This window comes from Tinamus guttatus, unplaced genomic scaffold (genome assembly GCF_059628265.1).
Source record: "Tinamus guttatus ecotype Peru unplaced genomic scaffold, ASM5962826v1 Tinamus_guttatus_pri_ptg000383l, whole genome shotgun sequence".
Taxonomy (NCBI): Eukaryota; Metazoa; Chordata; class Aves; order Tinamiformes; family Tinamidae; genus Tinamus; species Tinamus guttatus.
The window spans coordinates 3,503,655-3,517,122 of NW_028288917.1; the positions used below are offsets into that span (position 1 = coordinate 3,503,655).

General features: G+C 40.0%; 1 protein-coding gene across 13 annotated transcripts in view; it reads left to right on the forward strand.

Moving 5' to 3' along the window:
• Positions 1–13,468, forward strand: part of DLGAP2 (DLG associated protein 2) — a 432,244-nt gene that overhangs the window by 352,951 nt on the left and 65,825 nt on the right. For all 13 annotated transcript variants that reach the window (XM_088530583.1, XM_088530594.1, XM_088530593.1 and 10 more), the window contains one exon: positions 5,941–6,152. In XM_088530583.1, the coding sequence (XP_088386709.1) occupies positions 5,941–6,152 (212 nt within the window). The remainder of the gene's footprint in view (positions 1–5,940; positions 6,153–13,468) is intronic.

A 13,468-nucleotide genomic window follows, 5' to 3' on the forward strand; every position in this document is an offset into this window, starting at 1 on the left:
AGGAAACAAGGATTTTATTTATAGATGGTGCACTGTTCCCTTCTGCAAAAAGCTAGACCAATAGGGTCTAGAATAATTGAACTAGAGTCTTCAACAACTAAATGGTGGAATGCTATTAGAGGGCCTGATTCTGAAATCTGTGTGGCGATGAAATTTTTTACTTGGATTCGGAAAAGAGGAAAAATTGTATTTCCTTCATATCTAGAGGCAAGAAAAATTCAAGTGCAAAGTATCAAAGGATAGTGCAAATTTGAGACCTTTCTGTTTTGTGGTAAATATTTCATACACTAGGGACATCTCACAACAGTCTTAAACATACTGTCCACTCAAGGGAAAGGGTAGATAAGCAAATGTGTTCTAATGTAGCATAGATACAGCTTTTTTTTTTTTTTTTAAGGGCAGAAAAGGAATATTGTTTAGAGACCTACTAAAGTTGTGACTGAGGATTCCCCAGACAAACCAAAACCAGAGAGTCTTTAGGACACCAAAAACAAACAAAAAGAATAAACTAGTATTTGGAAAAGAAATAACCAGCAAAAACAAGGTGATGAGATTTAGTTATGGAAGAACCATCAGCTGGCCTCTTGGTACCCTTACACTCTACATTTAATTTGATAGTCTGTAACTTACATGTTTTTTTTGGGTTTGGGTAAGGCTACTACCACTCCAGAAGAAACTCTGAGAGAAAGATTGCCATGTAGTCCTCTTTAACTTCAGGTGAAAATTCTATTATCAGGTCAGTGTTCCACTCTCACCCCTCACTAACAAAATTTTTGAAAACACAAGATATCCAGCTTCCACTTCCAAGTAAAATACAGAAATCCACCCTGCTAAAAATTGTTTTTGCTTTCCGTGGAAGATTGTCATTATTTTCATCTAATTATTGCTGTACACAAGAGCTTTTCTTCTGAGGGTCCTTGAAGAAGACCTATTTTAAGGGACAATCTCTTACATACATGTGAGGTTCTGTCCTCCATTGTCATCTTCTGTCTGTTATATTCTTTTCCAGTCTGAGAAAACGTAAAATTATCTATCTACTACATGGTGTTTTATACCTTGTCCTTCATATCAGTAGTCTAATTTCAAGCACAGACAGCTTTGGCTTCTGGTAAAATGTGAAATTTATATTAATAAAATAAGATGTAGGTGATAATGAATATTTCAGTGCATTTACATCTGCCTGCTAATTAAATTTCACAGCACTCCTGTGAGGTAGGTAATACTCATTTTAACCTTTGAGAATGAGAAATATGAAGAAGTGATAGAAATATGAAGAAGTGATAGTCAGCTAAAGCCATATATTTAGAAGTATTTCAATTTAGCCTGTGAAGTGAGATGCCAGATTTTGAGCAGATCAGCACTTCAGTGGTAGAACACCTTTGAAACTCTGGGAGTTTAGAGCAAATGCCTTAGAAGCAGGTGCAACAACTGGAGCAGACCTGTTTTGAAGTGCCAGTAGCAGTTTCTGAATTGAGTTCTTTGGTTAAATGCTAAATTGAGATATAAAAACTTGAATTATCAGTAGTACAAGACCAGAGAAATGAAAAATTCATTGATTCTGGTTTTGACATGAGCATTTTTTAGCTAAGCTGCATACTTATACCACTGAACTTTAAATATCTAACACTAGTGCCTGAATGGGAGCCTAGATTCAATCTGATCAGATATAATGAAAAACTGTTTTACCTTTAGTGTTTACCTGAAATAGGTTGCCCACAGAACAGTCTCCATCCTTGGAGACATTCAAAACCCAGCCAGATGTGGCCCTTGGCAACCTGGGAAAGCTGGACTAAAGACCTCCCTGCTGGAGTAGAAAGTTCTAGTCCAACCTCTGGGTCTCTGGGTGAGATTCCGGGTTTGTTCCTCAGGTTTGCTCCTCAGCATTAATTCATGTGAATTTATCCCCCTTCTCCACAACAATATGCTTTTGCTTATGCACAGAATCTGTGCAACGTGAAAAGCTGGAGACAGACCAACTGATAAAGTCCAGTCAAGGGTGAGAAATGAGGTATTTTTCTGCCCTTTTCACCTGACAGGTCTGATCTGAGCACAGCCAAGACCCATCAGCATCAAGGGCTATGAGGGTGGTTACCTTTCTTTCTAGAAGGGCTTCTGGATAACCATAAAACGTCTCAAATACTCACTATGAAGGTTCAAATTCAATTTCTTCCTTGGCCTGCATGAGTTCACACCTTCATCTTGTCAGTTCCCTGAAGAGAATCCTGAGCATCAGGTTATAAGGCATTAGAGTGAGGGCACTTCCTAGGATCCTATTCTGAAGGAGCTAGCTCTTGGTAATGCTTTTTTATAGGGAATTTAGGTTTCCAGGACTCTGGAGATCACTCTGGGGATCAGCTATGTAAAAGTTAGTAAGGTAAGTTTTAGGTGCTTGGTGGTGTCTTTAATCTTTCTCCTAAGTAGCTTAATCTAAATACGATAGTGAATGCGCACCAGGACAATTTTAAAAAGGACCAGAACCATTGAGAGATCTCAAATTTCCTGAACCTGCTGGTGCCTCACAGCAATAATGCATTAAATTTGTGAAAGAGACTCATCATTTTGGTAGTAGTTATAACCAAATCAGCAAAACCAAATGAAAAAAATCTAAACCTTGTCAGCTCATTGTTCTTACAAAAGGAAATTCATATGGTAATACGCTTTCTAACTCCTCTGTGGATAGCAACTGCATGTACAAGGATTCATGTTAACATGTAGAACAGGAGGAAGGCTTTTTAGAAATTATAAATATCAGCACTCACTATATGCAAGTAGGTAATTAGGATAATTATTCCCAATTAGCAGCTGCAAACCCTGCAGATGGAAATTTCAGGGACTGGTAACTATTGTAAGAAAGCTCTTCTGCAATCTCTGAAGCCCTTTTCATGTTTTGGGGTATATATGTGTATATATATGTATATATAATGACCCTCACACTTCCTGAAAAATATTTGTGTTAATATTTCAAAATAAATAATAATCCTTTTCTGTAGTCTTATACCCATTTGCTTTTCTTTAAGGCTATATTGGGATCAGAGATAGCCTGGTTTTGAAAGATTTTTTCTAAGCATTTAACCTCGTAGCTAGAGTAAATGATGAGCCAGTGCTGACTGAATGGGGACTCAAATTTTGCTGTTATTCTTAATCCATGAGAGGAAAAAAAAGAAAGGCCAGGGTCTTTTGAAGACAGTAGAGACTCCAAGATTTTTTGTAAGCCCTGCATAAAATTTTTTGAGAGAAAATGTTGTGAAACATAACTGTTAGGCTCCAGGGCCATTTACCCTGTGTTTGTTGTGTTCAGCTACTTGGAGTGGCTCAAGGATAACTCTATATATGTGTGTGTAGATACACTTTTTTTTTTTTTATGTAAATATTCTTTTTCAACCACAAAGGCTTTTATGATTGTCAACAACTCAGAATGATTAGAAAGGATAAAAGGATTCTTGGAGCAGTTGTTTGATCTGGGACTTAATTATTTTTTAACTTTCTTCAGAATTCATTTAACTAATGAACTGAGGAAGTGAAAGAAATTCAATCAACAGAAACAGTGAGGTATATGGCTGGAAGATTTATTCTCATAAACTTATTCAGTACAATTTAAAAAAAACCAAAACTTTATTTTTTAGATATCTGAATGTGAAAGTCAGCCATTTCTATCTTTAAAAATAAGATTTCAAGCTCAAGTTACAACTAACCCTGTGTTTACTTACCTAGGTCCAAATCACTATTCAGCTGCTGGATTATGGAATTTTAGACAAAAGAAAGTTGAGAAACTAAGTTTTTTTTTGCATTTCAGTAGATATAAAGTTATTGATCAATATTTTTTCAAATTTCCTAAGCAGTATCTTTGGACTAAAATGAGAGAAAATTCAAGGCAAAATAATCTTTCTCTGAAAAATCTATAGATTTTTGAAATAAAATATTAAGAAAAAATGTAATAATTCATTTTTAATACAGAAAATTGAGCCATATAGCCTGCACCTGTATGCCAATAAACGCTTTTTCAGTATTTGGTTCGTGTTGCAAGCTATGTTCCCATCCAAATAATAAAGAATATTTAAAAGTGAGAGCAGATTTGTATGGTATCGATTAAGCTTTCTTAATATAGCACTCTAATTCAGATTTTCACAGTTATTGCCAGTTGTGGCATAAAGCTTAAGAAAATATGTTTGTTTTGTATATTACAGGAGCCTGATTGTTACGACTTTTGTTACACATAGATATATTTTAGTTCTTCCAGAATCTCAGAAATCCTTCCTCTGATGTAAATGTCATAAATAGTGAGTTTGGGAAAGAAATGGGGATGATACACCCCATTTAGAGGCTTCAAGTTTGGAAAAATGATTCAGCTTCCCTTTCCAATCACTGTCCAAATTAGAATAATATTAACAGTTTATTTCTGTGATCTAAGGCATATTTTGTTTAAATTCTTACTCAGACCTCTTACTTTACATATGAATATAATACATAATTTTTCTCCGAGGTACTTCTTTCCAGCATTTTTCTAATCTTCTTTTATATCTTCTTTTCCGACTTCATCTTCAGTCTATGCTGAGTTTGTTCCTTTAATTCAATATCTCTATCTTTACTTATTCCCCCCTTTCAAAATTTCCTTTCAACCTGGATCTTTTCTTGAAACTCAAAGCACCTGGTGCATGGCTAGTCCCTGGATCTTGTAAGGGCAGTAGAGTTGCAGGGAGAGTTAAATAGATGATGAAATCTATCATCTGATGAAATCAATGGGAGCATTTCCTAAGTGAGCCCTGTTTGTAGAAAGTCTCAGATATGCCTGATTTAAAGTCTTGATCTGATATCCTACTTTGCAGAATCTATTGCTTAACCTGAAGCCCTGATCTATACTGTATTGGTAAATAATGTCATCATTCTATATAATATATTTTATATATATATTGCTGCCAAAAGCATCAACCCTGGTCCACCAAAGTATTTAATCACATCCTTCTTTTTAACCACAAGCCATTATAATGGATTGAAATGAGTTGCCTATATACACTTTAAGAAAAGACTTAAGTGTGTTTCTGGATTAGGACCACAGCATTTAGCACCTTGGAAGATTAAACAAAAAGCAAAAAATCTGTAACACTAACAGAGACCGGCTTTCTGACACCTTCCCCTGGAGTCTGAAAATGAGGTGAATTTTGCTGTGGATTGGAAATTCTGCTCCTACTGAGTTCTCTGCCAATTTGTGGTATAGACAGATATCCACCAGCTGTGGATTGTCTGGTCACCAGACTTTGTATTTGAAAAAGAACATAAATTATATGAAATAAGCCATGACTATAGAATATTAATCAGTAACTGACTACTTTCCTAATGTGTTACAACTCTATGAAGTATTTTGCTGTTCGAAAATACTATTTTTTTAAAAGACAAATTGCCACAATTGTTCTTTTTTTTTTTTTTTTTACAAAAGTTTGCCCTTTGTGGGAATTCAATCTATTTATGTCAAAAACACAGATTAATTTAATTAAATACTTCATTCCTCTTTCTGAAAAAAAAATGCCAAATCCCATGTAAGGGGAGTGGGAGGAATACTCAAAAGTGTTCAGCTTTCAATAGGTTTTGGGTCTGAGGTACATGATCACTTTAATGTTCATTAGTTAAAATCTGTGTAGGAGGTTTTAGCAGTGGTTAAGCTAAATGATTTAGTGCAATTTAAAGCATGTGTCCAGATAGCTACTGCAGCTCAACAGGCAAGCGATGATTTTTTTTGTTCTTTAGGTGCTAACATTTATAAACTGCTCCTGAAACTGGGATTAAAATTTCCAGATCATTTGGAGACTTTAGAAATGTGTTCCTGTGCTTTTCTTCTGATTTACAAAACATTCACATGACTTGTCATTTTACAATAACAAATTGAAGGAAGTATTTCAGTATAATATAATAACACGTTTTACATGTGTGCTTGATGCTGTCCATTAGGTGCCTCAGGATGAGTGGGGAGGATACCCTGCTGGTGGGAAAGACGAAGAAATCCCCTGCAGAAGAATGAGGAGTGGGAGCTATATTAAGGCCATGGGAGATGAAGAAAGTGGAGATTCTGATACGAGCCCCAAGACATCACCAAAAGTAGCAGTTCGGCCAGAGTCATTATTAAAATCCATTGGACAGAGACCATTGGGAGATCATCAAAAGTAAGCCTCCTTATACAATGCCATATGTCATTGCCTGCTGCAATGACTTATATCATTTTTGTGTGTGTTTTATTGGTAGTGATCAGCATCCACAAGAAAATATGATACCGTCGTTAAAAAGCCAACTTACCTGAATCATCATTTCATTTTAAATTAGCTTGATTACCAGATGAAAAATGTCCTTCTTTTTTCTATCCTTCTAGCAAACCTGCTACTAAGAAAGTTTGTTATGTTTATTCAAGGAAATATATCCATCTTTGTATCAAAACTTTAGCATTCTGAATATTACTTCTCTGGAAGGACTATTTGGTATTGTAATTCTTTGTTATTTTGTATCTTCCTCTGAAATAGAAAAAAAAAGGTTTTTTTTACAGTTGATGTAATACAATTATATATTTGTTATCATATATGTGATATCTTACACTACATTTATCCGCATACTTGCCCTGTGTACTCATGTGAAGACACTGTGGAGAGTTGTATTCAATTGATTTTTGTTTATTCTTAACATCTACAATATGGTAACCAGGACACATATTTTAAAATTATAGGAAAGTATGTAGTTACGTATGTTTTCCAAAATATCTTTGTTTCTTTCTCCTTTTTATCTTTTCAATATACAACTTTATAACAAAACTGTAAGTGTATTTCTGAAGACAACTTCAATGTTGCAGCCTGGTTTCAAATCTGAGCTTCTATTAATGTGATTGGGTGTTTCTCGCAGCTTAGAAAATTGTTCTTTTTGCCTGGGAGAAATACATAAAATGAAAAAAATAAGAATGAGAGTTTTGAGCAAAGGTTGTTTATTGTTCTGTAGATAATACCATGCATAGTGTACCACAGTGACTCACCTTTCATAAAACAAAACAAAGCAAATCAGAAACTTTAGGCAAAAAGCCCTCTGACTTAATTAAATTGAACTATTTTGCTTGCAAAATGGAAGAAAAGCTTTCACTATTACTGAAGAGAATGGTTAATTACATTGCCTTGTGTAGCTTGCTCATTCAACTCTGTAGACACAAGCTCATATAGACAATATTCATATTTGTGGTATCTTAAGTTGTTGTATGTGGGCTGCATTTTAGGTTTCAGACATATCCAGCTACATCAACTGATTCAGAAAGAATATTTGAAAGTATCAGGGAAACAAAGAGAGAGATGAATTTTCAGGTTCTGTTTGTCAGTGGGAGTGTAAAGGTCCCTCAGGATGAGGAGTACATAACTTTTTCAACAATGGCAAAGCTTTATTTTGTGAATTCTTCAGTCCTGAATTTTCTTGCAAATGACTGTAAAAGCTTTTAGATATCAGGGAAAATGCTATTGCTTTATAAGAGGAACTCAATGAAATATTTAGTGCAGCTCTTTCCCACCAATTATTTGCTGGGGAGTCAGTGCCACCTTTGCTGTTGTCCTGCCTGGTCTTGCAGAAGGGCATAAAGCATGCTTGCTTGCGGGATAAGGCATGTTCGTGTAGAGTGATCTAAGGTCTGTGGCCTGTGGCCCCTCTGAGAGGCATAGGAAAAGCAGAGTAACCAGTTCCCTTGGTACTTCACACATCAACCATTTAGTAAATTAAGTATTGTCAGGGCACAGCTCTGAAACGTGGCCATGTACCCTGTCAAACTTGTGGAATGGTCCCTGGCAAGTTTGTCTGGGTCAACTAGCAATGTCCGAAGAGTGTCTGGGCATGTTCTGGGCATTGGTACAGGCTACAGGGCAGTTTGGATGCAATCCCTCTGTTTCAGATGGTAAAGAGTTTAACAGTGGGGATATGGCCATACAGTGCTAGTTGGCTTTGGTCCTGGCAGTGGTTAATGTACTTATATAGATAAAGCCACTAAGTCCAAGGAGAGTAGCAAGCGCAGTTAGATCTTGAAGTACCAGGGGACACCAACATTAATTAATGACTATTTGAGTATGTCCCTGCAGTTTAAATCTTACTAAAAGCTCTGCACCTTTTTCACAAAAATATTCCTATGTTGTCCTAAAGCTGGCACTCCTGTGTCAGGAAAACTGCATAGTGCTGTTGGTTGCTCTTTCAGCTGATATAAGGTATGCCTTATACAAGATACGAGATGTGCATTTTACAGGTGAAAAGGCAAAGAAAGGATCTGCTGGATCTAAAGGCAGGTAGATGGTTTCTCAGGCAGTAGTTGAATTATGGGATCCATCCATAGACAAAATGTAGACACAGGAAGGCTGTCAGGGATGGACGTACCTAGGAAAAACCAAGACGGTAAGAGTTATCACTAAATCAATGATCTTTTTCAGTAGCAACTTTGTTCAGAAATAGTTTAACTGTGCAAGTACTTAGGCCAAATAAAATATGTTTTATTATTTGTCCTAGGTCACAGCAGGGTCCTCCATCAGGCTAAGATGGGCAAAGTCTACCTTAAGTATAAATAAATCCCATAAGTGTGATTGAGTGGTAGGTCTCAACACCCACCGTAGACATGCACAACCCCATGAACTGATCTATTCAGGATATAGAGATGTGCATATTTTACGAAGAATATAGTCCAAAATAAAGTTATTCTAAACTGCTAAAATATGAACACAGCTTAGTAGTAGGTAAATATTAAATGATGTGTCTTCTGTCAGTTTTCCATGTATTGCAAATATGCTGTTCAAAGCATATTTGTTAAGAACACCAGTGCAATGCTAATGCAATATAGTAGGGTTGACAGCTGTGCCTGTTCATAGTCCCAAAGGATTCCCCAGCATAGCCACCACTTACTGCAGTCAGAACAGGAGGAAGTTTGTTATAATACTGCAAAATATTATTAAGGACTCTGTTGAGGATTTGTCGTAAACACTGCATGAGATAATTGAGTGGCTGGACAGTTGCTGACATGTACCTTCAAAAACCCTGTTTCTTCTTTTAATTCAGGGACAGTACCTTGAATTTGTCAGCTAGGCATAAACACTGTTCCCGGTGAACTTTAGACAGAAATATGTCAAATATTCTGGTTCTTATATATCCTTTCTACAAAAATCTGCAAATTCTAGCAGTCCTTGTCATTATGTTTCACTTTGGGCAAGAAGACAGAAAATTGCTTGTTTTACAAAAATTCAAAGTGCTGATCCCAAACCTGGGTTTCCACCACAAGCCATCTTGTCCCAGTATCTCCCTGTGCTGTGTCACTGTGGTTACCTTTTTGTGTCTGGCAGATTTGGATGAAGGATATAGCAAAGGATTCTGGTTATGGAGTTTTCTGTCCTGCACAGGTCGATAATTCCTGTTACATGCTGAGCACCCTTTATCCTGCGGAGCCAGAAGCTGAAGTTTTGAACAGCATTCCTGTGTACACAGCAGAACTGAATAGCATTTCTGGCATGTATTATGAGAAATTATGTAATTCAAGATGTCAGCTGCATCAACTGGCTTTTTAGCTTGTTTATCAGGGTGGAGAGAGCTAATACCCAGAATTAAAATGGTGCTTAGTCCTCTGCTTGAATGGACAGTACAGCTCAGAGCTGAGTTTTGAAAGAAAACCTGTGATACAAATACTGTTTTTTTTTTCCAATGGTATAAAAAATGCACAGACTGCAATACATAAACACACGGGCTTCATGAAACTAAGCAGGGTTTTCTATCACAATCTTGAACAAGACAGAATTTCAAAAGGCTTCATTTAACATTCAGCAAACCTTTGATATGCCTCTTCTCTGAGTTTTATCAGGCACCTTTGCAAAGTTGTTTTTTTCAATTTAAACTGTTTCTTTTATTTGAAGAAAAAAAAGTGGCCTCTTTTTTGCTTCGTGTTGTTCAAAAATGTTTCCTTAGCAAATTGAATATTACAATTTCATAAACAATAAAAGTGCATATTCATATTTGAATAAATAATTGTGTTAAACAACATACAAATAGGTAAATGTAACTGATTTAGCAGAACCATTAAAATTCTGAATTTGTTCCTTATAAGTAATTCGTGGAAAGGAGTGTCACACAGACAGGGTGATCAGTACCATATAGCCAAGGTCAGATGGTGTCCAGCGGGAGTATGCTAGTGGGGAGGTGAGGATAGGAAATGATCACAGAGGGTCCTCTTTCACCCTTCCTGGGGAACCTGCAGGCTTGGTTACTTCCCTGAAATGCCTGTACACCAATGCGCAAAGCATGGGGAATAAGCAGGACAAACTGGAGATCTGTGTGCGGTCCCAGCATCATGATCTCATTGGAATCACAGAGACATGGTGGGATAGCTCGCACGACTGGAGCGCTGCCATGGAAGGCTATGTGCTCTTTAGGAAGGACAGGCTGGGAAGGCGAGGTGATGGAGTTGCTCTTTATGTGAGAGAGCAACTGGAATGCATGGAGCTCAACCTGGGAGTGGAGGATGAGCGAGTTGAGAGCTTGTGGGTAAGGGTTAAAGGGCAGACTAATGGGGGAGACACTGTGGTGGGTGTCTGCTACAGGCCACCTGACCAGGATGAGAAAGCTGATGAGGCCTTCTATGGTCAGCTGGATGTTGCCTCATGGTCACAGGCCCAGGTTCTCATGGGGGACTTCAACTACCCTGACATCAGCTGGAAGGACAACACAGGAAGGCACAAACAGTCCTGGAGATTCCTGCAGTGTGTTGATAACTTTTTGATGCAGGAGCATCAAAATTGTGGAGGAGCTGACGAGGAGAGGTGGGCTACTGGACCTTGTGCTATCAAATAGAGGGGGACTAGTAGGAGATGTGAAGGTGGGGGGGTAGCCTCAGCTGCAGTGACCATGAGTTGGTGGAGGTCAGGATTCAACGAGGAGGAGGCAGGGCTGTAAGTAGCGTTGCGACGATGGACTTCAGGAGGGCCAACTTTGGCCTCTTCAGAGACTTCCTTGGAAGAATCCCGTGGGCTAGAGCTCTAGAAGGCAGGGGGGCCCAAGATTGCTGGTTAGTTTTCAAGCGGCACTTCCTCCACAACCAGCAACCCTGTGTGTAAGAAGTTAGGCAGAGGGGGCAGGAGACCTGCGTGGACGAGCAAGGAGCTTGTGGCAATGCTCAAGCAGAAGGCGGCAGTATACAGAATGTGGAAAAAAAGACAGGCCCCCTGGGAGAAATACAGGAATGTAATCAGGGAATGCAGAGATGCAACAAGGAAAGCTAAGGCGCGGTTGGAACGCAATCTGGCGTTAAAAATAACAAGAAAAACTTCTTCAAATATATTAACAGCAAAAGGAAGATCAGGGAAAACACGGGTCCGCTGGTGAACATGGTGGGCACTGTGGTTACGAATAACACAGAAAAAGCAAAGTTGCTGAATGCCTTCTTTGCTTCGGTGTTTACCAAGGGCAGCCCTTTAGAGCTCCAGGCCCTAGGGACGAGAAGAAGCCTGGAGAGAGGAAGACTTGCCCTGGGTAGAGGAAGATTGGGTCAGAGAGCACCTAAGGAACCTCGATACCCACAAATCCATGGGCCCTGATGGGATGCACCCCAGAGTGCTGCATGAGCTGGCAGAGGTCATAGCTAAGCCTCTCTCCATCATCTTTGAAAGATCCTGGAGAACTGGGGAGATGCCGGAGGACTGGAAGAAAGCCAGTGTCATGCCAGTCTTCAAAAAAGGCAAGAAGGAGGATGCAGGCAACTCCAGGCCAGTGAGTCTCACCTCCGTCCCCGGAAAAGTGGTAGAACGGCTCATACTGGCTGTTGTCTCCAGGCACATGGAGGACAAGAAGGTGCTCAAGAGTAGTCACCAAGATTCACCAAGGGGAAATCGTGCTTGACTAACCTGATAGCCTTCTATGATGGAATGACCAGCTGGATAGATGAGGGGAGAGTGGTGGATGTCGTCTATCTCGACTTCACCAAGGCTTTTGACACCGTCCCTCACAACATCCTCCTGGGCAAGCTCCAGAAGTGTGGGATAAATGAGTGGACAGTGAGGTGGATTAGGAACTGGCTGGATGGCAGAGCTCAGAAGGTGGTGATCAGCGGTGCAGAGTCTAGTTGGAGGCCTGTAGCTAGTGGTGTTCCTCAGGGCTCAGTCCTCGGTCCAGTCCTGTTCAATTTATTCATCAATGACCTGGATGAAGGCATAGAGTGCTCCCTCAGCAAGTTTGCTGATGATACCAAACTGGGAGGAGTAGCCGATACCCCAGAGGGCTGCGCTGCCATCCAGAGGGACCTGAACAGACTGGACAACTGGGCGGTGAAAAACCTCATGCAATTCAACAAGGCCAAGTGCAAGGTTCTGCACCTGGGGAGGAATAACCCCAGACACCAGTACAGGCTGGGGACTGACCTTCTGCAGGGCAGCCCTGCAGAGAAAGACCTGGGTGTCATGGTGGATGACAAGTTGACCATGAGGCAGCAGTGTGCCCTCGTGGCCAAGAAGGCCAATGGGATCCTGGGGTGCATTAGGAAGAGCATCTCTAGCAGGTTGAGGGAGGTGATCCTGCCCCTCTACTCAGCCCTGGCCACATCTGGAGTATTGTCTCCAGTTCTGGGCTCCACAGTACAAGAGGGATGTGGAGCTGCTGGAGAGAGTCCAGCGCAGGGCCACGAGGATGATCAAGGGCCTGGAACATCTGCCCTATGAGGAGAGGCTGAGGGAGCTGGGCCTGTTCAGCCTGGAGAAGAGAAGGCTGAGAGGGACCCTGATCAGTGTATATAAGTACCTCAAGGGAGGGAGTGAAGAAGGTGGCACTGGCCTCTTTTCAGTGGTGGCCACTGATAGGACTAGAGGTAATGGCCACAAACTGAAGCACCAAAAGTTCCACATGAACTTAAGGAAAAATTTTTTAGCAGTGAGGGTGACAGAGCACTGGAACAGGCTGTCCCGAGAGGTTGCGGAGTCTCCTTCTCTGGAGATATTCAAAACCCGTTTGGACGCAGTCCTGTGCCATGTGATCTAGGTGACCCTGTGTGTGCAGGGGGGTTGGACTAGATGACCTCTAGAGGCTCCTTCCAACCTTAAGCATTCTATGATTCTATGCTTTAGAGAAAGTGAGAATAAAAAAAAAGAAGCGCTGGGTCTGACCACTGCTGTTTTTTGCAAGTGGTGGCAAGAGGGCATGGACCCAACTCTGACATCTGATCTTCCCATCTGTGGAGCCAGCAGCACAGCTGATGTGATCCCTGCTCTGCTTTCAGGGTAGGCCAGCTGGCTCGCTGCTATCTAGCGCCCTGATGTATTTCAGGGATTAGCCTGTTGAGTTGCAGCCACCTTTTCCATAGGTTAAGAAAGTAGTAATGTAAAGGTCAGTCAGCCAAATGGTCAGAGAATGGACCTGGGTTATTTCTGAGTACAGAAATACAGTCAAAGTGTCTCGAATTTTGGTGTTCTTTTTTTTTTTTTTTCAAAAACGAAAGGCGTTTCCAGATATC